We start from the raw sequence: 27,045 nt of genomic DNA on the forward strand, positions 1-27,045 counted from the left end.
TCGAGGTCAGGCGAGACAACAGTGAGTGACTACACCCGTCTGTAAAACTCTGTCGTGGTTTGGGGCTGAATTTCAGCAAGTACTTTTCTGAAGACATGACAATAAAAGCTTGAAATTCTAACAAGCTAGAAAGGTGTGACCACACAGTCTGAACTCTTAGTCAAACTGGTTTTGCTGTTTTTCAGTGCCTGTACCTTCCTAGCAAAATAAAGTCATCATATTTCCAAATTGCTATGAAATTAGTAAGGAGATTTTAAATAGAAAAATATGATGCAAAGTGAATTTATAAAAATGACACATATGCACAAGGCCGTCCCATGTTTAGATTACCTCCTCCAGGGTGGTGTCCGAGATGCCATAGCTGGTGAGGCCAAGGTCGGCCATGGCTCGGTCGAGCTCTCGGAAGAGCGTGCCAAAGGTCCCATCTTTAGCTCCTCCGTAGGGCAGGATGTAGGTGATCTCCTGACCGATGCTTTCCAGGAAGATTGCCTCAGGGACGTGTCTTTGCACGAGCTGACCCACTGCTGACAAATTTGCTGGATGGAAAGTCACAAAAATTATGCCAAAACAACTCCTAAAGACGGGGAAAGAGCTGAAGCTGAACCGGCGGCACTGAGGGCTGCGGAGACGTATAATATTTAAACAACAGCATCTTTCAAACTCAGCGTTCGCACAGAGAAACTTCACCAGTGAAATCCTTTAAAAACCGCCGTGCAACATATTGCAATCACAACACACCTGATGAGGTGACATTTAAAAGCACTGTAGCAGATCAGTGGACCTTATTCCCCCATCTCATCCATTCTGAACCCATCTCTATAGTGAGAATCTATGCAGACAGTGTTGCAGAATGCACCACATCCATTATTGATCCAAAGCCTCTCATATATAATTACTGCAGCTCAACAACCACTGGTCCTTTATGAAGAAGTAAATGGCTCTGGTTCACACCAGTCGAAAATATTTGAGAAATCGTAAGTATGTTTTGCTCTGCTTGCCTGTGTCTGTCAATAAAGAGAAATGAGCTGTCACTTGAGGAAATGTGATTTTATTTCATGGGATTTTCTGACTTATATCAGCAGTCTTAAATATAATCCTTTTAAAGGAAGCAGCAGGTTTGATTCTGATTTTATTTCCATGCATAATAACCTGGAGCCTGCTCTAGAGTTTGCTTCTGATCATGACTTGCATTGGGCACCTTTTGTTTACGCGATCAAGGCCCGAGAATGATCAAAACAAATCAAATAACCAGCAGAAGATTTGGTTGGGCACTAATCTGCTCTATTTCTGCAGTTTCTCAACATTTCTATATTTAACATAGTCAAAACTTGTGTCAAGCAAATGATAGAATATCATGTATAAAGCAGAACATTATAAGAAAAATAGCAGCTGGAGAAAACGAACTACACGTGGAGCACGTTCCACGACCCTACCTAAAAATCCCATTCTGTCCTCTTGTGTTCTTGTGCGTATGCCACACTTCTTCGGGGAAGACGAAAAAATGATAGAGAGGCAATTTGGTGAGTAGGTTGTGCCGTGAGCAATGATTGTGTTGCCAAATATCCGTGCCCTCACGCAGTGGAGCTGTTGTTTGATGAGACCAGATCATTGCCACCAAACGAGACGCCCGAGAAGTGTCAGGACGTTACAGTGGAACTACAGCGACAACCTGACGCCGCGGGGTTGACTGTTTCATGTCAAACGGGCAAATATAGATATAAAGTAACAAGAAAATACAAACAGAAAATAAAGCAGTAAAAAAGTCACATCGCCAGGAAAAACTCCATATACCGCCCACTGTAAATCTGGGGTGTCAAACATAAGGTCCGGGGGCCAGAATCGGCCCAAAAAAAGACTCTAAACGAGCTCACTGTACATCTTTAGATAATACGAAGGAGTTTATAGATTTTTAACGTTTAAATGTATTTTCATAAGTTTCACAGCTTTTCTTATTGATAAAGCCCGAACTGCCATTCATACTACACCTAAACTAATGATAAATAATAATAATAATGGATTAAATTATATAAATATTCCTGTTTTCCCGCCATCAGTTACACAGCTATCTGGTTTCTTTTTTATGTTTGTAGTTTTTTTACAGTGAGTCCAAAGGAAAAAATGACATTTTCTGTGAATTAATGAAAACGTTATATTTTACTATTACAGAACAGTCTGGGTAATAAACTAGCAGAGCAAATATAAATGTATAACTGAAATCGAGGCACACAAAGCCTGTGAAAGTCAAAATCCTGAATCCAGCATGCTCCTCGTCACTCTCGCAGCACAACGCATCACCTTCACCTCTTCTTCTGTTTGTCGTCTGGGCCTCAGACTCGGCCAGGTCAGATGAGATTGACACCAAAGCAGATTTTTCCTCTTCGCTTAAGTTTAAGCTCAGTAGATCCTCGTGTGCAAACAGAATGGGACTTTCAGGGAGTGAGGAGAATGGGCAAAAATCAAATCGAGTGCTTCTTTAAAACTGAGTTGTGAAACTTCTTAATCGCTGCTTGCAGATTAAAACTGAAAAGATCTTTAACACGCAGTAAGTGAAGTGAAGAGTGGATCTAAGAGCTAAACAGGCAAGTTGGCCCCGCTGCCACTGAATGTTCCGGCTTAACGCTTTACGAGAACAGGTGAGTAATGTGTCACTGGCTGTTGACAATCAGCACTGCTTTGGAGTTCAACTAACAAGACGCACAACTCACTACCGCTGCAAGAGATCAAGATCAGCGTTAAATCACCAGAAACCTCTCACACCATGCAAGACGTTTTAGTCAAAGTACACTTCAGCGTTTCAAAGATTTCTAATCTCTCTTATCCTAAAAATCCTACTATCGCCACATGAATTCATCACTTTATTTATGCCCTCTAGCAGCACATCTGAAAACCATCTTGAGGGGAGATACTTTAATGTTTTATCTGTTAGTTTGGTAATGACGAGTTGATTTTATTTTCTCCTGGTTCAGAAAGGATGCACTGGCATGCGCTCCAATAAACCGCACATTGAAAATTGTGTGTGTTTTTAAAAACTATATAAAGGAACTATATAAAAATGTTCATGCAACATCTGTTTTACAAGGTAATAATCATAATACATGACAGACAGTAAACGGAGATAGTTGGTACCTGATGGATCAGAGTTGCTCCAGCTTTGGCTGCCAAATCCTTCATCTGGGCTGCTGCTCAAAGGACAGTCTGTCTCCTGTTAATCAGAATTGGATTAGAAAGGCCTTATCAGGCCTTACCTCTTAGAATGATGAACAGTGCCTCGCTGACAACTCCTGTCTTGCATTAATCAAATAACGGCCATCCACAAGTTTCTATTTAATTGCTCTAAATAAAGCCGCATGCATGCGTCAACAGATAATGCTGTCAGCCTGTAATGGAATATGAAGCCACCGTCGTTCAGCCAAAGTCATGCGCACAAAAAAAGGTTAAACATTTTTTAAAAGGCTGCTTCTCTTTATGGAGTTCAATCACAAGGAAATGAGATCGGGGCAATTAAACTTTTTTTTTTTTTAGCAGTTAAAGGTGTGTAATTGCAAACTCTCCCTATTAATTACCAAAATGACATCCAGGGGACAAGGAGGAGGGCTGAATCGCTACCTCGCCCACGAAGGTGTTTCCACGTTTGTTTCTTTCTCTTAAACAAATGACTTCGCTCACCTCGAAGACTCGGCAGACAAATGGTAATCGCTCTCGCCCTGCTGGCACCGGTGCATCTTGTTCATTTGCTCCAATTGATTAAAACTAAGCGTGCGAGGCACCATTGGCGAGCGAACGCGAGAAGCACCCCTCTCCCCCGCGACAATTAGTATCATCCAGCACGTAGGCGCATGCCAATTCTCATGCTGGGGCAGACTAAATACAGATCATTAGGGGGGGGGGGGGTGGTAAAAGGAGAAAGCGAGCACTCTGGAAAGTCAGAGGCTGGTCAATAACAGATGAGAAAGAGGTTACTGCTGTGCCAAAGTGCTTGCTGCTGAAAATCCTTATTTTGCAGGATTTAACATTAAATTAAATAATAAGATTGTAAAGATCTAAAGTCCTCTAAGGCCTTAAAAAAGTGGCCTCACTCACTGTGTGAGCAGATTATCACAATTATCAATCAAAACACTGCTAAAGTAAGTTTCCTCTCAGTAAGTTTGAAGACCTAAAGCGCGCTTACTTTCTTCCCCCCTTTGGCCTGACTGATGATGCCGTTACGCTGAGCTGTCATCTTTCCGCTCCCGTCTCTGACCAGAGTGAGGTAGTAGCCGCTGCCGAAGCATTTCTTCAGGAAGATGGAGGAGCCGCAGCAACGCATCTTGCCGTGGGAGATGATGGCAATGCGATCACCTAAGATGTCTGCCTCGTCCATGTGGTGCGTGGACAGAATGATGGTGCGGCCTGCAGGGGGAACAGAGAGAGGCTGGGACTAGGGGTGGGTTTTAATAATCGATTCATCGATTAAAATCGATTCTGGCTTGGATAACGTGATATCGATTCATTAAAATCTTGAATCGATTGTATTTTGCCCGAAATTCCAGAATCTCAGGTGAAACGTCACAAAATTTCAACAACCACCAAACATTTAAAACAGTAAATGAGAGCAGCTTCTGCACAAAGACGTAAACACAAAGCGCAGACCCGCGGATCAGAATCGGTGAGATGTCGCCTTTCTCACCCGACGGCATGGACACGGTCGGGGCTGAAAGCCGACAGCTCGCTGATTCTGATGTTTCGGCGGATCCGCGCTTTGTGTTCACGCCCTTTTTACGCTGATTCTAAAGCTGTTAGTTTTATCTCTCTCCAAACATTATTGACCGAACCAGCAGCAAAAGAAGATCCAAACTTTGCTTCACATAAACATCGTCAAGAATTCACTCTGACTTTTACTGTTTTGCTTCCACCACAATAAAATCACACTTCATGCACAGCTCTCTCTCTCTCTCTCTCTCTCAGTGTACTTCAAGAACAGTTTCCTGTCTATCCCCGAAATCTGTTTTCTGCATTATTCACTTGCTTGTTACGCACAAGTCTACCGTTGTTTACAGCGCTGTCGGCCGCTGTTTTTCTTTTCCTTTTACTTACTTCCGAAAAGAAAACCAAATTTCTGCCGTTCAATAGGCTTCTGAACAAATTTAAACTTTTTAAAATGATGCAAAATGCAAAACGCTGTGTCTCTAATAAAACCGCTGTAACTTCAGAGGTAATGTTCATATTTTGATTAATGGTTTTGTTTCGTTTTTGATCTACTGCAGAATATTTTTATAAAATCCAGGCCAGGAAAACCACCTTCATGTTTTTCTGTGTTTTATCTTCAGCTACTGTGACACAAAGGCACCTGCTGTGGTGTGATTACACCTTTGATAAAGTCTTGCGAGTGTCAGCTTCCTTTTTATAGATACAAAAATATGTAAATGTACTGATCTGAATTATAATATTTCTGACTGTCTGAGGCAAAATTTCCCCGATTCAAATTGAATTGAATCGAATCGTGGATCGAATCGATTCAGGACCTCGTGAATCGGAATCAAATCGATTCTAGAAATCAGTGACGATACCCAGCCCTAGCTGGGACGGCGTCGCCTGAATGGGACGAGCAACGTCGTGCACGCTCGTGTGTGAAGATGATGTGCAGAAAACAAGTCAAAGCTTTCTTTTTAATTAAAGAAAAAGCTGTTTGAACCATTTCTTTTCAGTTTGGACCTTGTTTGTTTCAACAACTGTCATCATTAAGCGTAAGCAGCACAAGAAAGGATTCCACGGATCAAAACTGTTCAAATCAAGCCAACATCCCAATCTGCGTGGTAGTCACTTATCTCCGGATTGTTGATCCCACTGTGTTTTTTTCTTCTTCTCTTTTTTTACTCGTGCTTATCCGCATGGCAACAAAGCAAACTCCAGAAGAGTGCGTGGGCGTGAATCTGGGACAAAATTAAAATGATGATAAAGGTCACCCTAAGCCTACTTTCGAGCGTTTCTATGAGACCACATTTTATTCCAGCTCTCCCTTTTGTTCTGCGAGTCCTTTGATTCGAGAGGCGTCAAACTGAGCCCAATTGCACTGACAACTAAAGCATGCATTGCAAGATTATTCACAGGTGTTCTTATCCTTTCATATCATGCTGTATTAGATAACACATATTAATTATCACGTACCCCGGTAATCAGAAGAAAAGGGCTAGATCTATAATGAAGTCACAGCGTGGTCGTGTCTCTGCAGTCTGTATGAAAGCGGTATCACAGGGTAACTTTTGATCCTGCCATGTTTTAAAGCTGAAAAAAAAAACATTTAACCTGACACGTGTAATATTGTTATTAAAGAAACCTGCTTAAAAGTGAGCTGCCAGAGTGGTGTGTCTTAATTTCTTTGAACTGCTGAGGCCAAAAGACTCAATAAATGATACTTAATAACAGATTTGTTCCCACGCTAGTGGAAAAGCGCCGTGGATGGCACCGTATCGACTGGTGGATCAATCAAAATTGTCTATCAGGATCAAATAATGGTATAACCATTGAACCCACTGATGTGACATTCAGTGCTGGAGAACGATTCCTACTGGTTGTTATAATCTCTCAACCTTTCCTGTAGTACTGATGGCTGGTTTACAGTTATCGAATGAATTCTGACAAAGCTTTGTAGGCGTGTAGAGCGGGGTCATGATTTATTGGTCAAAAAGTGCCAAAAAGCCTTATAATTTAGAAACTAAGATTCTTACAAGTGTGCTGTGCATTGTCAACATATATTAAATCTTCATACGATACTTTTTATAAGTCACATTTGACCTCTGACCTCTCCTTCAAGGTCAACAGAACAAATCTGAAGGTCTAAGTGATAATAATGCCATATAAAGATGCTTAAAATGACAAAAGGTTTTCCGAGTTGCAAGAACATGTTGGCACGGCAACCTTTTTGTCTATAGTTGACTAATTGTATAGGGACTTTATTATGACATCACAATAACAGGTTATAACCGTTTACATACATAATAATTTGAATACATCCACTTTGTTCCTAAGTAAATAACTTTTTATTGAAATCTATTATGAAATTAATTTTACTGAACAGTGAAGTGAATGCTACTATATGAGAAGTGCATAATGCATCATGGGATTGCAGCCCTAACTATGAGCTTTAATAAAAGGAACATTTTAAGCCCAATCCCAGAAATGTTAGAGGTGTATCTGCCTGGGAACTCCAGTGAACCTTCACTCTGAGAATGAAGTGCTCTATAAGCGCTCTATGGTACTATGAAGCCATTAAAATACAGTAACACCTGAACATTTAGGTTTTTGTGAGAGTGTTAGATGAGAGAAACAAAGAGAAGCCAGTTTGGAAGAAACATCTAGTACATAGCACGTCACCTCTTTGCTGAATTTCTGAGCGTTTCGTGGAAAAGGTCAGGCGCCTCTGCTGAGCAGGGCTGTTTTTACACTGAGCTTGTTAAATGTGCGCCTGTATCCTGCACAGGTCACACCATCCCAAAAAACAAGGACACATTCAGAGGTCATCTACCGCAGCCCAAGGTGGGCATTTTTGCTTGGCCAACTATTACCCCACCTTTTCATCCTCCACCCCCTCCGCCCACTCTTAGCACTGCCACCAGCTGAGCTGCTAAATCCATCCCTTCTCAGTTAAGTATTGCTGCTTTATCCTATGCCAAGCAAGTCTGGATCTCACTCTATATAAACTCCAGCAAAATGCCCGAGTTGAATCAAAGCCCGCAACCCAGTCAATTTAACATACGCAGGAAGAAAGCTACGCTTATGAAGGGGGAGGGCTGAGGAGATTTGAGGTTTACTTTGACTGCGCCAGCTCATTTTGTTTGGGATGCTCAAACTTTCAGATGATTTTCCTGGGGATTTGTTGTGGTTTATAAGGGGAGAGGGGGAAAAACAAATCAAAAAGCACTGCATCATCTGTGAGTTGGGAGAAAAATAAATGTGTTTGGACTGCAGATGGCCCACATAGGTATTCTGATTTATAGTGTGTTGCGGTGCATTACAGCACAAAGTGATATATCAAATGGAGTTGGGTGTGCTCAGGTAAATTGCTAGTACTCGCACTGAGCACAGAAAAGTGAGGCTGGAAAATCTGGGTTCTTTTATTTAGCTTCCTTCCCTCTAAATCACGTTGATAGAAATGGATTTCACAGTAGTGGGAAAGGCTGGACAGATATTATGTGCGTCGGCAGTAAGATGAATTACTGGACAAAACCGTATTAACGGCTGTTTGTGGCAATCAATTCAGATCAATAAATTTTGAAATTACCTTCACGCCGTTTACAGCCCGTCCGGGGGAGTTAGAATAACCAGATGACGCTATGTTCACTGTAACACGGCTTAAAAGTTACACCAGCTGAAAGACTCACGGTGCAGTGATTGTGAGGAGCTTGAACCTCAAGAACAACTAGCATGGCATAAAAACACACAAAAAACAACCAGTGATATGTTTTTATGCTATATGCACTGCACTACTGCCTTCAACCACGCATTATTGTGTGCTCCTGTCAAAAATGCACTGTAGACAGTACTAAAATAAACACCACCGCACTCACAGTCAACAATAAAGGGGGGTGCTGCAAGCATACTTGACATTTGTCAATAAACACATATACAATAGAAGAAAATTAGACTGCAGACTGACAGGTAAATTATTTTTACACGCTCCTAATAATTATTCATTATTTATTTTCACTTTAGCGGCGCGCCATTTTTCTCACATGCCTTGTCAAAATCTATACATCAGTCTCTCTCTCGTGTTACAGAAGTGTGAAAATATTCGCTCTCGGTCTTCTGAAACGCTGAATGCACATCGCTTCTCACAGTTCTTGCCGTCAGGGAAGGATTAAAGGTAACGCTGTGATGTACTGCTCGTGGCATTTTTGGCATTTCATTCTGATTAAACTCTCATTAATGACTTACTTGTATTGTCCATATTTACTACTTTTGCATTACTGCTCATATCACCTGGTAAAAAAAATATGTAAAAATGTGAAATCCTTGGATATATTAGATACATATTATAAAATATATAGTAGCTGTTATTAGGTACAGCTTCCTAGTACCAGGCTGGAACTCTTTTTTGCCTTCAGACCTGCCTTAATTATTCATGGGGAACATTCAACAAGGTGCTGGAAACATTCCTCAGAGATTTTTGTCACAACACAGTTGCTGCACATCTATGATTCCAGCCCATCCAAAAGGTGCTCTTGGATCGAGATCTGGATATTGTGGAGGTCATTTGAGTAAAGAGAACTCATCATCATGTTCAAGAAACTAGTTTGAGATGATCTGAGCTTTGTGATAAAGGGACGGACTTACTCAATACTCAGGTACTGGCTGTGGTACTGAAACAATGCTATTAGGCACTAAGGGACCCAAAGTGTGCCATAAAACTATCCGGTCTTTAAGTGATGACGTGATGAATCCTGCTTCTGGGCCCAAACTACTCCACGTTTAATAATGCGTTTGTGTTTTTTACATGTTTTAATGCTTTGTATCTTGTTCTATTTAATCTCAACAAGCCCCTAAAAACAGTCAGTGATCACCGTCGGCCTCTCTCGGTTTTTATTACCGCTAATCAATTCAAAGCTCAGATTTTAGAACCTTACCATGTAACTACAGCCCAGCTCATGCAGCAGTATATTATTGACTAACCTTGTACTATGGATGGATTTTCTCAGCTGTTCTTTTGACTGAAGTTTGGTCCGTTTACAGCATCCTGCTATGCGATTGCATTTGTCCAGAACCTTCGGAAACCCTCAAGTTAACTTTTATTGAGTGGAAAAAAGTTAGCGTTCATCCTCCAGCTTCACAGTTTATATTATGCTAACATAGCTGTGTTGCTAGCGATCACGTAGCACATTGTTATATACGAGCTAGCCAAACTTCAGTAACTCAACTAATGTCACTGCTGTTTACCTTCCTGTCTTTATTTATTTCGGCAATGATAGCAGAGCTGTATGTCTTAATTTGTTTCAGAAATATCCCTCAGTCAGAACATGGTATATTATATTTAGATGGAAACTAGCAAGCTAACTCCCTGCTAACGTTAGAATTTCATAAATTCTGTTTTCATGGATGCCTGGATGTTAAACTTAATTGTTACACCTGGTAGAGCAGCAACTCTGATCATTTCATTACAGATGAAAGATTTAGACAGTTTTTAACTCTCAGTGATGCCACAGTGATCGTGTGACTTAGCGACCTGCAGCGGAGTTTGGGCCCAGGCACGGCTAATGACGTCAGACTTAAAGACCAGATTGATATAAATCAAGATGGATCCATGCTTTCATGTTCTTTACACCAAGTTCCTACCATCTGAATTTTGCAAGAGAATTAGAGAATAATCTAATATAAAAAGTCAAATAGTCTATTGTTGAACCTGTGTAAACTGTAGCCTCAGTTTTGTGCTCTTAGCTGACAGAAGTGGCACCCTGTGTGGTCTTCTGCTGTAATAGCCCATCTGCTTCAAGGTTCAGAGATGCTCTTCTGCTTAGCTTGGCTGTAACAAGTGGTTATCTGTATAACTGTTGCCTTGCCTTCACCTTAAAGCAGTCTGGCCATTCTCCCCTGAACTTTGGCATCAACAAGGCATTTACACCTGGAGAACTTCCACTCGAGCCTATCCCGGCTGTCATGAGGCGAACACAAAATGTATAATATCCATTATATTAATATCATCCTCAAGGCCCATTTTACAGCATAATGACCGGGGTAATTTAATAGTAATCAACTTCCTGTAATGGATAATAATTAAAAATTCATAATTTGCTAATTTTTACTTTAAATCGTCACCTTCTGCAGTAATTTTCAAATGAAATATGACAGAACAGCCATTAAAACCCACCTGAAATGCATAAATCGACCAGCTTGTAATTTTAGCTTTTTGATGAATATCCAGTACTTGACTTAAACATGCACTGAGGGTTTAATTTGAGCTGCAGGAGCACGCACACCACATTCGTGTTCCTCTGCATCTTGACAGGTTTTAACAGTTTTCAGCTGCCACTAACCAAATAAGCCCCAAGTGAATTTAACACACACAAAAAAAAACACCCCCTTGGAGCATCGTGGTCAACCTGTCTCTGTGTGTGTGTGTGTGTGTGTGAGGGGGGGGGGGGACTGCACACTTAATTAGCTGTAAAGAAGCGCAGCATTAAGTCCAGCATCAGCCTAAAGCTTTTTCACACAAATAGACCGCCTGTAGCCTTTTTTGTTGCTTAATGACAAACCTTAGTAACACTGCGGTGCAAATAAGAGTGGAGAGACACAAAAACATGACTCACTCAACCGGCCCATATGCAGGGGGTTCTCATTATAACGGAGTTATCTCAGGCTCCCAATTGGAGTGAAGACTTGATTAGAGAGAGAGAGAGAAAAGCTAATGGCATAGAGAGGGCAGGATGTCGCTCAATGCACATTAAACATTTAGACATCTGTTGAGAGAATGTGTTACTATAACGTCCATGTCCTGCTTACAGCCACCAGCAACCACAAAGTATATTATGGACACAGAGTGACAAGCTAGCTGGTTTGGCAGACAATTACGGACTCTGTTAAATAGCCATGTCAATTAAAGCTTCTTCTTGGATTTACTTGTCTTCGCTCGCGTTCCAATCTGTTTAAGTACGATTCACAATTTCTCCCCGTCCATGATTGAGTGTCACCCACAGCGAGGCTAAAGAAGAATTACATCACAGGGAACCGGCCGCTTCATTACCTTAACAGCTCTCGCGCTGGACGTGTTTCAGCCTCGTCAGTTTAAAGTTTACTTTGAGCTGGGCTCAGTTTTGGAAACCTTCTCGGTTTGAGACAAATCAAACATGTGCTTTGCGCATTCTGGTCAATTCTACAAACATAAGGGGGCTTCAAAGCTTTTAGTGGAGCCTCGGTTTTTACCTCTGATCTCATACCTTGTTTGTACTTTAACAGCAGTTCCCAGATACCCCTGCGGGCATAGGGGTCCACTCCTGCTGTAGGTTCATCTAAGATGATGATTTTCGAGCCACCCACGAACGCGATGGCCACGGACAGCTTTCTCTGCATGCCACCTGTAAGACAGCACAGCTTAAAAACACATCACGGCCTGAAGGAATGCACAAGCTAGTGTAAGAGCCGTTCAGCTTGTAACGCGTTGCAAATCCTGCCCGAACATCTGTCACAATAAGGTTTCACATGCAAAATGGGCACAATATTGAAGAATGATTACGGAATATACCAAAATCTATCTTTCCATCTTTTAAAGTAATGCCATAAAATGATTGATGGCAGAGAAGTAGATACACCGTCCTAGCATTATTGCAGTCTGTACTCGCTTAGCTCTTCAAAATGCATCCACTGTAGTGCTAATGTAGTGGAAATGTCAGGATAGATCAACCTTGAAAGTCATATTTCAGTGATTTTGCTCACAAGCAATCCATGACTGGGGACAATTTATCAAGTAGGACTTGCTCATGACCCCCAGACAATGAATTACAACCTGTGACACACAGGTACAGTGAATGTGTGGTATAGGAGCAATATATCCTGAATAGACAGGATAAGCTACGCGTAATATTCCTTCCCAGGGGAAACTAATGCACGGAGGACACGTCAACGGCTAAATTGACATGTGCGCACAATAGGATACAGCAACATACATTAACATACAGACTCACCCGACAGGTTCTTGGCAAGTTCTTTCCGTTTGTGTGGCAAACCGACGTCCTTAATCATCTGATCCATCTCAGTTTTAACCTCTTGGCGACTGCGTCCTTTGAGCCGGGCGTAGAAGTAAATGTGCTCTTCCACTGTCAGCCTGGAAAGGTGGACATGACATCACAACGCCTGCTAAACTGACGCCTGGCGATATGGAGTATTAATGTATTTTTCGAGACATTTTCCTAATTAAACGTCCGTGAACTAAAACAAAGTCTTACGTAATAAAGTCTTACATGCATCAATGTTTCGTGGCTGCTTCACAGGTGAGGCTGTGATAGGTCGTAATGCCTTCCTCTGTGTTTGCATGAATATTTTAACCCTAATATAGATGCTTTCACTCTCTGGAATTAATATTAATGAAAGTAATTTGCAGGTGCTCAGCCATAATTATGATGTAAGGCTTGCGTCTAGTTTCACGTAATCAGTTTGTGGAGTGAGAGAGAAGAAAAGGATGAATCAAAAGTTAAACAGAAAAATAGAATAATGGTCGGGAATGATGTCATTAGGAGACTTCTGGCTGGGCCAAGGAAGGGAAGGTCATTTTACATTTTAAAAGGAAAAGGAAAGGGAAGTGTTGATGGGGAACATAAGGCAAACTCTTGTTATGTGATCGATCTGCGGTGTAATACATTTTTAATTTTCATACAGTTGAAACACGATTAAACCAACGGCCAGCACAGGACGTGAATGCACAGCTCTCTGCTAAAGTCACTCACTCATTGAATAAGACATTATGCTGCGGACACATTCCCAAGTACGTCCGGATACTGTCCATGTCAGTGCGAATGTCGTAGCCATTGATGAGAGCCGTTCCCGATGTAGGTGGAAACAGTCCAGTCAGAATAGACCTACAGAGAAAAAAGAACAAAAGTGATCCATTTTGGTTGCTGTTAACATTATCTTTGCTTAATAAACAGAGTTATTGAGCTTCCAGTGCACGAAAATTAAAGCTCTCTGCGGGAAACACAGACTAAAGATACGTTTAACTAACATGATGTTGCCCATTGGTCTGTAGCCTCAAAAATACCTAATGCTCGCAAACATGGTTGCCAAGGTGTATCCATAGACTGCCCCATCAAAGTTGAGCACATAATGACTGGAGAGGCTGTCAGTTTGAAGTATTTTACTATAATACTCAAAATATGTCTGTCAGGGGTGTGTCCAGAAGGGGGGCATTGGGTGGCACCAACCCCTATGAAATATGATTGGCCCCCTGGTCTAGAGTTCTGTTAATCTTGAAATCCCCAACGCCCTCTACTGAGAGCTTAGCAGAAATGCAGCTGATTGCATTTACTCAGGCATGTTTAATGAGGTCTCAAGTACTTGTACTTTAAGCTTTTCTATGTTAGGCAGCTTTCTGCTTTTACCCCTCTATATTTTTAATTCAATTATAGAACTTCATACCATTTACTAATTTTTGAAAGCTTTAGTTACTTATTATAATGCAGATTTATTGCATCATTATAGCTGAAGCTACCAAGCAGTAATTATAGAATAAAATCATGAACAGCTGCAACATTAAAGTGACACACCCATCAATGGATCAATAATTCTGATCCAATAACATCATGTATATGATTCTAAAACGCTTAATTCCACATGATGGGTGCATTTACATTAGTCATTTTAAATATAGTTAGCATATACGCTACATAAGTAGCATTATAACTTTTACTTCAGTAAAAAGTCTAAATACTTTTTGCCACTTTGTAAAACAGTTTTAAAAAATCAGCAATAGGACAGAGGGCTCCACACGAGGATGGAAATTGTGTTTTCTACACAACTTTTCTAATCTAATTTTACTTCTTATGAATCTTCTGAATACCTGTGTTTCATTTTATTAATATGACAATAACATCTAGTATTTATACAGGAAACCTGAATGTTATGAAACATATGATATATTATCATGCCATTGCATTGCCTTGCAACTACCCTATACTGGACAAAATGCCTATCATACAGTAGAGCTGCACGTGGGACTGGTAAACTAACATAAACATAAAGGCCTACACACCACAAACATGGTTGAGAGGTCCAGTTTCAGGTGATTTGGATTTGATTAGTTTGGCACCCATTCAGTGTTGAGCATTGGTAATGCTAACTATAAGCAATATAATCATTTAAGCATCTGAGTCACCACTTGTCCAGTTGTCACAAAGTGGAACAAACTACTCTATAAGTCATGCTGTAGACATGTTTACATCTGCTGTAACATTTGGGCCATTTTAACATTTGAGTTACCGGCACATTCCCATGCTACAGAACTGTTTGGTCTGTTCATGGCGTCGCTGGACTGATTTACTTAATCACACTGGGAAAAACCAAAAAAATAAATAACTAAATGATAAATATGAAACTGATTGTGTAAATATATCCCCATGTGTGGGTCTCTGCAGTGCTCACATCCTGCTGTACCACTGTACAGTAAATGCCATTGTAGTCATCTAATTGCAGATATAAATTAGATGTTACTCTCATTAAATAGATTATAAAGCTTTCATGGTGTTATTGGTGGTTCAGTACTAAAAATTGGTCATCTTAGCTCCAGGGTAGACAACATGATGACATTATTTCATTACAATGTAGCTTGCCATCACCTGTGTGTGAATGGGTGGATGACTGGTTGTGTAAAGCGCTTTGGGGTCCTTAGGGACTAGTAAGAGCGCTATACAAATACAGGCCATTTACCATATAGAGGCACATGTGCAAAATTAGGCTGCTCTAGTCCTGATAGGGTAGGAGGAGTTCATGAGCAAACAGACATGTGTTATAAATATATAGCATTCTACTCAATAGGTCCTATTTATTAAGGATGTTCTAATTTTATTTCCCTAAAGTATAATCAAATAAAGTATATCAAAAACTGTTGAAAAAAAATACTGCGTCAGACTATTTAACACTAAGAAAAATGCAGAAATATTAAATTAAAAGTTAAAACTATGAACAGCTTGGAAATGTTTTTGTGTTTTATTAACTGTACTGTAATACTGCATGTCACTGATGGCTACTGTGCTCTGCAAAAGCCTCAGCAAGCTCTTATGTGTGCGACAGAGTCCTTCCACTGTCCTTTCTCTTATTGTGATCTGTTATGTTTCGTTCCAGTCGCTCTGCACGGATGTCTTCCCTCTAGCCCCTTAGTCTTGCATCACTTGCTCTCTCTGTCGCTCATACTTTCTGGCCGAGTGGCTTTCATTTATTTCCTGTCGTCCTAAACCCCTTCCAACCTTTTTTTTGCTATTTTTTAAACAGCAATTAGATCGCTCCCACTATCAACACAACAGCTGAGTCTCTGTGACAAACGCCCTCACAGAGGAGGCCACTCTTCGAAAGCAGAGACCACTTAAATGATGTGGCTGGAGTACAGTCGGCATTGTGTACACTATAGATCAGCTGAAGCTCGTGAAGTGAAATGAACACTGAGCCAAACAGTGAAACATGTCAGAGTTACATCATTCAGCTCACATTGTGGTTGTTTTTCCAGCTCCATTGTGGCCAAGAAACGATGTGATCTGGTTCTCGTAGAAGTCCACGCTCAGTCCGTCCACGGCGAGCTTCTTTCCAGTCTTGTAGATTTTGACAAGATTCTGGATTGACACGCCTGCTGTCATATTAGGTGGCGGTTTCTCCATATGCTCTTCAGACAGAAATGCAAACCAGTATAAACACACACACACACTTATGAAACACAAAAGCAAAAAAGCAGGCGAAATGGAATCTCTAATATTAATAAATGTGTTTAAAAGGCACATTAAATCAGCAGCATTAACAGATCATAAATGCTGAAATAAAACATTTAACTGATCATTAAGGTGATTTCATTTGCAAACACAAAATATAAACTCAATGTTATGTGTCAAATAAACTTACAATCCATATAGTAAAACAGGAAGATGAAACCACAATGTTCAGAACACAACAACCAAACCAAAGTAGCCTCCATGCTAACTGGAAATTGTGTTTTGTTAGTTTTTTAGCAAATTGCTAACTTAAGACTAACATAGTGAAACTCTGTTGTTGCCGTACATGACAAGTAAGCCACTAATGTTTGAGTCTCTAAACCAACTAACCAGCACATGAACAAACTTGTGAGAATGTCACAAACGCTGCACATAAAAACTTGACATGTCACATACATCACACCGCAAAGGTGAGATATGAAGGTCGGGTTTACCGTTGTGTACGTTGGAGTCTGTCAGCAAACTGGGCTTATCATCAATCACGGGTGCCGTTCCACGCCAATAAGATGCAGTAAAAGGGAAGTACCATGGCTTAGGGATTCCATATTGACCTGGGATCAGTTTCCGAGATCATTATTCACATTTTAATATTGGCCTGGCTTAAGGGAATATGGTACTTTACAATGTAGGTTTCCTCCTGACAGCCTGGCACAAATCCTGAGCTCTTTAAACTACAGTCTCTGAGGAAAGCATAAAGTCTATGCCCCTGGATATTTGAGCGCATCATTGTATTTTTACACAACAACGACAACAACACGAACCAAAAAAATGTTTAAAAAAAAAGCATCAACAAAATCATTCAACAAAGACAAAAATATACCTGGAAAGACATTTTCAATGTACCAAATGAGCACCCAGTATAAAACAGCATCAATAAGCATCATGATGATAGATGTGATGAAGGTGTAGCGTCCCCCATCTTCTGGACTCTTGGCGATGTTGTGCCACTGAATACCGACGCCTTGCTCCTCAAATTTAGAAAAGTTCTCGCAGCCGTATCCAAATGCCACACATGACAATAAACTCTGGGAATGAAGGATATGCCATTGAAATCATTAATAGTTTGCTTATTTTGTTTTCTCAAGAGATTACAGAAAGTTCAAACTAACTAAAAATAACTAAATGGTGTGTAGAGAAGAGCAAGCTAGCTGCTAGTTATTAGCGTTGTGTAAAGACTTAAACGAGGGCAGCTAGCCTCTCATCGTCTTAACTCTCAGCCCAACACAAATACTGACATTACATACAAAATGCTTAGACACCACACGTTCAGAAAATAGATTTAAAAAAGAGGCAGTGATACATCTTCGGCATGATTCCATGATTTTTAAAGTGTCAGTACTCATTCTTAGGATACAGTATCCTCACAGCACTCGAGCCCTGTCGGGGGGGAAAACCAGAGGAAGGGTTACATGTACAACTTATTAAACTTGAAAAAAAGGGAAAATGCTAACCTTTGTTTGCATATCTCAGGACTAACTTTAGACAGGATGGACACTAAAACGAGTCTGTGACAAACAAAGATATGTTGGATCTTTCCCACAATAGGAAACTGCAAATGATGCTTTGCCCGGACGACATCATCTGCCATGGCCTCTCACTCTGCATTGCCATGTTGCCTGCCAGCTGTTTGATCACGCCTCATTTGCTCGCAGCATTTATACTCCGGCAGAAGTGTTTGCTGAGGCTTTAGAGGCGAATCATCATGGAGACGATAAACCTGATGTTACACTACCAGGCAGACAATCTGAAAAGCTCTGCGCTGATGCCAAACCGCTAGTCTGGCTGCGACCACTGCTGGGCAACTTTCTGTGATGTCCTCTAGTCACCATCCGCCCATCAGTCAGTAGATGAGCGCTGACAGGAGGGCTAGTCGGCACCTATCCTTGACCTCTCTATGAATGGCTGACGAAATGACAGGAGCCACTCCTTTGGCTTTGGGGAAAGGGCACGAGTTGGGAGGCAGACAAAAGAAGCCCGTTCTATTGAACACGTGTCAAACGGCAGATTCAGCCATCATTCAGTCGGCTGCAGACAACAAAAACCCACTGTTGCAAGGTCACTCTTTCGAAGTCTTTTCGTAAGCCACCCTCCACAAGTACAGCAGACACAGATGCACTTCCTTTAAAAACTGCACGAGCACAATTCATGAAAATGGCTGCGCACAAAGTTTGTCCACCTGTAAAGTGATGGACAGCGAATGAATTGGAGATCAGCAGGATACTCTGATAGCTGCTTAAGGCGCACAGCACACAGCTGGGTGCTTTTGTTGCGTGGCATTTCTCTTTCCACTCATTCCCCGTCCGCCTCAATGCTGCCGGCTACTTCACAAATGCAAAACTAAGCCTGATAATAAAAATAACCCTCAGCTGCAGCCCCAGAGGAGGCCCAAAGAATACTTAACAATATGCTGAAAATCTGAAGATTCACCGCACCACTGTAGACCTGGTTGTATAGGTGAATTTACCGATTCATTCCACAGGAAGATTTTCCAGGACAGGATGATTAATTGAAAAGATCTGCAGATTTCCAGAACATGAAAGAACTTGTGGGCCCTCTCTTGTTTCTACCTCTTTAAAAAAAAACGGAGGTAAGAGAGGATACAGCAGACTGCACCCTGTACTATAGTGGCCCTCTTCTTGATACACTGCCTCCGGCTCTCCTTTGCCACACAGCTCCAATCAAAAACTCTTCATATGAATTCAGGTGATCTTTTGAAATTCGATTACGATTAAGGACTTCATTATCAAGGACAACGTGGGGGAGAATTTGCATGCCCTTGCACGAGGTAGTTTCATCCGACCTGGGAGAAAGAGAGAACCTGCACACACACACAATATACACACACATCTCTGATAAAGTGCCGGGATGAACTGGATAGCGGTTTGGTCAGAGGAACATTGCTCATGCTAATTAGAGGGCTAGAGGGCTATCCATCTACTTGGAGCAGGGGAGAAAAATCTCAGCGCCAGGGGAGAACCAAGCAATGGCACTTTGTGTAGAGATTAAATAAGGTTTGCTGTGCTTTATATGTAAAATACCTACCTCGCCTGCATGCATTCTGTGAAAAGAAACTGAAGGAAAAGTTTTCTTTCAAAAAACCCCCCAACAAAATTACTTTGTTTTAAAGGATCTACTCAAAGACAGGCAATTTCGGGTCGACGTGCTGGAACAGCTTGTTTGCGCAAAAACAAGGTGAGCAAACAGTTTCTGAAGATAAAAGCAGGGGTGACTTCTATCAGCTCCCAGCGTAAGATATTATTGATTGCCGCCATGTCAAAAAATTGATAACTACGATACACAAGACCGGCCACCCACGGCTGGTACCGCATCGCTCGAAGTGACATGAAAGAAAAGGCGGGCCTGATTAAAATTCTGTGAAGACGCACTTGCACACGCTGCAATGAAGATTCAAGATATTGCGTGCCTTTGTCTGCAAAAGACAGCTCGAGGACAAATGATACCAGCGCTACCATAAAGGTCACGCAGAAAGGCTACACTGAAAGTTGAGCAATGGTACACAATTTATCTTTATCCCTCTGAGGATGGGAGAAAAATCAACAACTTCCTCGTCTCTTCTTTCAGGTAAACGTCTCATGTTTCTGTCACTTGAGCATGCCCGTTTTTTTGTTTGTTTTATAAAGAAATCTTTAGTATTGTGCGAAATATGTCAGCCTCAACAAGCAGCAAACAATTCATTGTCACATTATGGACAATAAATACAATTTGTAGTAATTTTAATGTCACTGGACCCTTTAATTCATCTTGAAGGCTCGCACCTTATTATCGGGAGACGAAAAAAGCTTCCTTTCATAACAAGCTGCACCAGTGAAGTCAAAGTTATTTCTTTTTGGATTTAAAAGGCATAAGAACGAGATTTCTTTTAAAAACAAGCAACTCTGACTGACACGGTGTGATTATAGTGGCGAGAAAACACAACCTGGGAATATAACTCAGAGTACAGTCAGCCCTCATGTATAATAACAGCAGGGGGAGATATTAAAAACTGTGTCAGCTAAAGACGGTCTTACCACAGCAACCTTGGCCCCGAAACCCATCACGTCCCTCCAGGCGTAGCAGAGGACGTGCGGCAGGTAGAGGACAAAGTAGATGAGGCCACCGCACGCCGCTGCTAAGTTGGCCTTAGAGAAGAAGACGCTAATGAAGAAGCACTGAGAGATGGTGGCCACGCAGAACACCAGGAAGAAGACAAAGATCACTGAGGGGTCGCTGTATTGGAGGATTTTGCCGTACTGTGTGAAAAGAATTGAGTGGGAGTGGGGGGAAAATAACAGAGGAAAGTAAACATGTAATTTGATATCCAATAACAAACAGGTGGAGAATCCAGGAGGTTATCATTGCAGAATCAAGCAAGCAGGAGGATTCAGAGTGAAAGCTGTTTGACGATCCTCTGGGATATTTTCTCAGCTGACTGTATATTGTATAACATAATCTAAAAAATCCCTAAACATGTCACTCTTTCACTCTGCCACTTTGAAGGAGGACCCTTGTCTAGTTTTAGAGAGCTCCTCGCAAATGAACCAGACTCCCTCAGTGAGCAGTGATGCTGATTTCTTCGTCAAAATTTAATTCAAAGAGCCACTTGAACTCTTGGGATAATGGTGCTATTGTAACGAATGCAATTACGATTCACATCTTTACAGAGGACGCCGTTTGAGGGAGTTGTACGATTGTTCATTGTAGAGCTTCTACATTTAGACGGCCTAAATGAACTTGTGTTAGCATCACAGTAAAATTATCTTCTTTTAGTGCTTAGGTTTCACTCCTGATTAACAATTTATCATGAACCTTCAGGAGTTCTTGATAAGCAAAAAATAAATAAATAAAAACTCTCTAAAAGTAGTTGTGGGTCCTCCTCAGTGAATCATTGTTTAATCATTGTGGAATCACCTTGAGTATAAGGGTAAGGAGGAGAGAGCTGACAGCCAGCAGCAGCACACTGGAAACTGCCCAGCTCAGCCAATAGATGTCGCTTCTCAAGCCCATGATCCTCATTGTCTCCTTAAGCCTGGCTTCTTTCTCTGCAACGATACCCTTAATGATCATGGCGACAGAGTAGATCCAGGCTAAAGTCATGTATAAGGGGAGGGAGCTTCCCAGCGAACGGAGGAACCTGAAAGGTGGAGAGAAGCCAGCCCAGCCCAGATACTTAAATCTGGTGTTAAATCTGCACAGTAACTGGCGATAATATCGCACTTTTTTTCCATTTTCTTAAATCTGCATACTTTGTGACTTCTACGTAATAGCATTAATTCTTTGAATAATCAATTTTCCATTCACATCATACACTATATATACACAAATCAGGCAACTATTTTTATGTTTTGCTCATTGTGTGCAAGAAAAATGTCCTTAAAGTGTAAAAAAAATAATTTCTAAATAAGAAAAAGTCAATCTAGTCACTGCGCAAGTCAAATTCTAAGAAGTGGCTGATATAGAAAGGTCAGCGCTGGAAAGTGATAAGTTGTGAGATGTGTGGAAGGGCGGGGTCACGCGAGGGTCGTTGACAAAAATGTCATGCAGGCGTTCACCCATTTATTCTTTGAAGCTTGGATTGAATGTACTGCTCCTCATACTGCGTGTAATAACGGTCCCTTGAAGATTTCCATTACAAGCTCTTGTCATTTCCCTTTTCCAGTGAAGAGGTCACACGTGGCCTTTTGCCAGACATGACTCAACTAGATGAAGAAGGGAAACTAGATGGCTTTTTTGGCTTGTTGGGTGGATTTTTTTTTCTTTCTGAGTTTAATTAGCATCACTTATCCAGCTGGGCGGCAGTGGAAACAACGACACTGACAATACTACAAACTGTATGCTACAAATTATCTAGGTCTATGAGAAAATCCTATAGAGCTCATTTATGACCTTACTGAAAACTCTCAATGTTTTTTAAATAAGTTTAAAGTCTTATATATAGTCTTATAAATGATGGTGATATTTAGGGTAAAACAAAGGACAGAGCAGGGTACGCTTTGCGATTGGATGTTTTGGCAACACAGGACTGCTTGCGTGTCAAAAAAAACAAGGTGGTGATGGTCAAAATCTTTAAAAAGAGGCTTCAGAAATACAGTCAATAAACCAGTGGGTGACTGTGGGGCGGCTACGTTCCTTATTATATGCAGTCTGTGGACAATCTCAACTTTTAAGTCTATACATCTAACTTTTTAGTCAACACTGGGTAATTAAAAATTGAACAATGAATGTAAAACCAACATTCAAACACTAAATCGGTGTTGGTGCTAGAATTTAAGAATACAGGGTTTTATTCTTCTTTTTGCTGAATGCAGCTGCTTGCAGTTATAAACGATTGCATGAAGCAAACTGCAGGGGAATAAAACCAAAACAATGACCTGAAAGGGGCTAAAACAACAGCTAAAGGCAGTCCTTTTCACACCAAGTACTTATTTTTGTAGATGAAATACATTTGTTACATTTTTTACTCCAGAAGCTGAAAAAAAAACACGTTAAAGTGAAAAATTGAACATTGCGAGATGTAAGTAAAAATGCTGCAATTACAATTTTCATTGAGTATGTAATAAAATCCTAAAATCCTTTTTTGTAGCAGTAATGTATACGTTTGGATGTTTTTCATGTTAATTGCTAGTTTATCATATAAAAGCTCTGTATGTTTTTAACACAGGTTTTGTATTTAGATTGCTAATCAACAAGGGAACTACATAACAGAGAATGAAATAAAAGTACTTTTAAAACATTTAAGAGTCGTGTTTCACCACTCGCACTTTAACAAGTAGTTTTACTTTTTATTTATTTTGTTGTGTGTGCCCGAGTTATTAATCAGATATCAGTGGCCTTTCCGACTGTGAAGGTGGTCTCTGACGTTGTCGTTTGCTCTCTTTTTTTCAGCTCTTCTGCACAACAAATTAATCCGGTTTTAATGACCGAGCGCAAACACATCAAAACATTTTGCAAGGTGATTTCGTGTTATGGGAACAAGAACAATACACTGCTCGGGAGAGTAAATGCGTATTGATTCGCGCTGATCGGTGTTAGTTTTAGTAGCCCAAAATCTCATCAAATAAACAACTTGATTCAGCTGATTTCAGATAAGAACCAAGTGTGTAAATACATCCATCTGGATGCCAAACGGTAAACGCATTACTTCCTCCGTAATGAAAGAGGAAACAAGTGTAAAATGACAGAGGACTCAGGTGCAGATGACAAAACCGGTTGTTGTCACACCTAATCCAGATACAGCCTTATGATAATTACCATTTGATTTGCTATTATTATTAATGTGCTGAAAATGGCTGTGAAATTATCATTTAGAATGGGCCCGTGATCTGAATACACATCCCGCGTGCAGTTGCTCCTCCAAGGCACTCGACTAACTCAATTTATTGTTATTAATGTTTACAAATTGTTGATGGCTTGCAAACACATTAGGCTGATGGGAAATTACATTTCATCCAGCTGTTCAAATATCACTTTTTATTTACCAGCCACATTTTCCAATTAAACTGCAAAAATTGATTAGGCCAATCTTAAATAACCATCCTTTTTTATTTCATTAACTACGCCTACAAAACAAGGGGCTGTTGAAGAACACGCTCTAGCTAAAGGAGACCAACAACGGCGCTGCTGCCATTGTGCGCCATCAAAGGCGTGAACGGCCTCCTTTTTTATGATAACGCTGATTTCTTGTTATTTCTTAATTGATTTTTTCAAGCTGTGGATGGCTCACGCTGATAAGCAACCAGATCAATAGATGTGGAGTCAAACAACTATTTTCATTTCTCATATTTAGATACTTGCTAACAAAGAAAGACATAATCGTGCATGCCTATTGCTTCTTTACCCTCTTTGGGAATAATAGCATCTTCTTTTGTTTATGACGTGATGTTACACCTACCTGATGATTAAACTTACAATTCATTATACACCAGGAGCTCTGCAGTGCAGAGGGTGCACTACTCGATTGTACTGTTGTTTTCATTTTATTGACCCAGTGTACATTACAAATGTATTAGATGGCTGGCAGAATATCAGATACAGCAAATGTAAATACTGTTAAATAATTAAACTATATAAAGCGGCGCTATCTCTGCTGTTCTTTCAAATTCTATCTGAGGAATGCAGTTTTGTTTAGGCCAGCTTTTAGTATTACTTGTTCTAATTTGTCTTAGCTGTCCAGATACAGGGCTGCAAAGAATACTGAGGTCCACACTGGTGCATCAAGTATATGTCAGGTACTACCCTCACCCTCCCCTTACAGTTAAAATTAAATGTCATGTAAAATTAGCGTGCAACATCCAAGTGGCAAAAAAAGAGTAAATATCCATTTTCTTGGCTACTGAATGATAAAAATGCACTTCTCAGATTAAAAGCAGGTCGTGATTACATCTTGAATTTTAAATACATCTTGCAGGATTGTGTTGCGTGCTGATTTCATTAGCAGGAGAGGCCTAATCATCCAAGAATCATCCGTCGTGATTTGATTCTGTGCACGGCAATTCATTCTGATTAACAACGGCGGGCTTAGCAAAACACAAAGCATAAACAATGTCGTGACCCGAACAACTTGTGACCAAGGACAGTAAATTTACTGGATGTGTATTTTTTCTTGGTCTGACGTAGCAGCACTGTGAATTTATAGTGTTTTAATGTATCATACATCCTTACATCGTATGCTTTGTGTTTGGCTGCTTTTCACCGAGCGACTCCTTTCTACTGACCTTAACCATGACACTTATGAGCGCACAGGGAACGACTAGCAGAACAATGTTCTCCGTGAGCACTGAAAACCAAAGAGCGCCGTTTTGCACACCAACAGCGCGCAGTACTTCCTTGAGCCGGAGTTCCTTCTCCAGCACCAAACCCTTGATGGTCATGCACACGGTGTACATGAAGGCCAGTATCAGGAACATGGGGAGAATGCTTCCAATACTCCGAATGAAGCTGGGTACAGGAGAGAACGAGCAAAGAACATCAGAACTACTACGCTACAAGAGGACATTCTTCACAATTACTCATTCTCCATGCACGAAATGATGTCCAGATGCTTTTTTACATCATATACATTTTGTTTTATTTATTCTCCACCTACATTTTTTCAAATTTTAACTTCTGTTACAGCCTGGCTCAATACCTTTGAGGTGTTTTCATTTTTACGCCGAGCTAACCTTTTATAAACTTGGTGCATCAGCTCAATTGGGCATTTAGTGCTTCACCTCATGCCAGAGATGATGTATGATTTGATGCTGTTACAACACAATAAGGGGATATTAAACCGGCTCTATAATGCCACCAAAATGCCATGTCAATATCTTCCCCACTGCCAATATAACAAAGTGCTTCCTTTGCTTTATTAGACAGTGAAGGAGAGATATCAAATACATTCTGACAAAGTATAAACTCTACACACCGCTTGTGTTTGCATTCCATAAATATTGAGGGTGTAATGCAAGCAAAGCAGCACTGAGCACAGATGAACGGATGAAGCACAAAGTGAACGTGCTGTGTTTGAGAGCACGGAGCTGCTTTAGAATAAATATCTCCTGCGAGTCCTGACAAGTTATTTTTAAGACTTGCCAAGTTCGAACACTTACCTCAAACAAGTACTTCACTTATTTGCTAGTTAGCTCTGCATAAGTGCTGTTGTTCAATTTTCAAACAGCTGCTAATTGTTTTCTTAAACCTGTGTTTATTTCCCTTTTTTTTCTATGACGACATTTCACAAACTTGTGTAAAAGTTCTGGACACTTAATAAAAATAAGCGTTTAAACCGTGAAGGAAGCTCTGCTACACGAGAGCCTGAACGACAGAGAGAGAGAGACACGCTTGCTTTTTGTGGATGCTCGCTTGCCCTCGCGGGATGGATCACTTTTCAAACGAGGTCTGGAACGCTGCAGGAAAGGATTGGTTGACACAGAGTTTCAAGAGGCTCAGACACCAGAGCAACTAAATCTAAAATCCTATATAAGATTACATAAATAAAATCTCTTCTTTGAACCCCAAAAATTCCACTTGAGGAGATCACAGAATCAATACACTGAGCAAATTGATACATTAGCACCTTTTCTAGGGAGGTAAGCAGCCTCAAGTAGCGAGTGCTTCAAGGTGAATACTAATTCAGGCATTATCTGCTCCCGATTCTACCCTAACATCTCTGTAACAGCTGACAGTCTGCATGAGTTAACTCCTTCTGTGACTTCTCACACCGGAGGCAGAGAAATCAGTCATGCACACTGTGTCTGACTCTGACAACCTTGCCACCAGATGCTTTTGAATTATACATTTGCGGATCGATCAAACTTGCTTAAGTAATAGAACTCCAGGCAGGTCTGTGTTACGGGGCTCCCATTACATTGGCAGGCTGACCTAAATTTAGGAAAGCTAGAAGACTGATTCCTCAGTAAATCGAGAGATAGCAGAGCACAGCCTCCCGGGAGAATAGAGAACTATAGTAAAAAAAAAAAATAAATAAAATAAAAATAGGTTTTTGTCTCAGTTTCAAAAAAGATATATTGTTAAATTCATTCAACTGAGAAATTCATAGAAGAAAACGGGTTTATATTTATACATATGGATTACTTTTAAGCTACCACAATTTTAAAAAATACCTATCTATGTTCTGACA

General features: G+C 40.6%; 1 protein-coding gene across 2 annotated transcripts in view; it reads right to left on the minus strand.

The window, feature by feature from the left end:
• Positions 1 to 27,045, minus strand: part of LOC147335857 (phospholipid-transporting ATPase ABCA1) — a 187,524-nt gene that overhangs the window by 104,064 nt on the left and 56,415 nt on the right. The window contains exons 15-25 of one of the 2 annotated variants that reach the window (XM_086282904.1): positions 21,339 to 21,561; positions 20,459 to 20,680; positions 17,251 to 17,455; positions 16,865 to 16,981; positions 16,156 to 16,327; positions 13,407 to 13,538; positions 12,648 to 12,787; positions 11,904 to 12,041; positions 4,169 to 4,389; positions 3,127 to 3,202; positions 331 to 536 (exon numbers count right to left, since the gene is read on the minus strand). In XM_086282904.1, the coding sequence (XP_086139030.1) occupies positions 331 to 536; positions 3,127 to 3,202; positions 4,169 to 4,389; positions 11,904 to 12,041; positions 12,648 to 12,787; positions 13,407 to 13,538; positions 16,156 to 16,327; positions 16,865 to 16,981; positions 17,251 to 17,455; positions 20,459 to 20,680; positions 21,339 to 21,561 (1,852 nt within the window). Of the gene's footprint in view, positions 1 to 330; positions 537 to 3,126; positions 3,203 to 4,168; positions 4,390 to 11,903; positions 12,042 to 12,647; positions 12,788 to 13,406; positions 13,539 to 16,155; positions 16,328 to 16,864; positions 16,982 to 17,250; positions 17,456 to 20,458; positions 20,681 to 21,338; positions 21,562 to 25,141; positions 25,365 to 27,045 lie in introns of both variants that reach the window. The other variant, XM_086282910.1, reaches the window with a different exon arrangement.

This window comes from Aulonocara sp. 'chitande type north' Nkhata Bay, linkage group LG3 (genome assembly GCF_057382095.1).
Source record: "Aulonocara sp. 'chitande type north' Nkhata Bay isolate Kocher_YH1m ecotype deep benthic linkage group LG3, A_spYH_male_GT1.1, whole genome shotgun sequence".
NCBI lineage: Eukaryota > Metazoa > Chordata > Actinopteri > Cichliformes > Cichlidae > Aulonocara > Aulonocara sp. 'chitande type north' Nkhata Bay.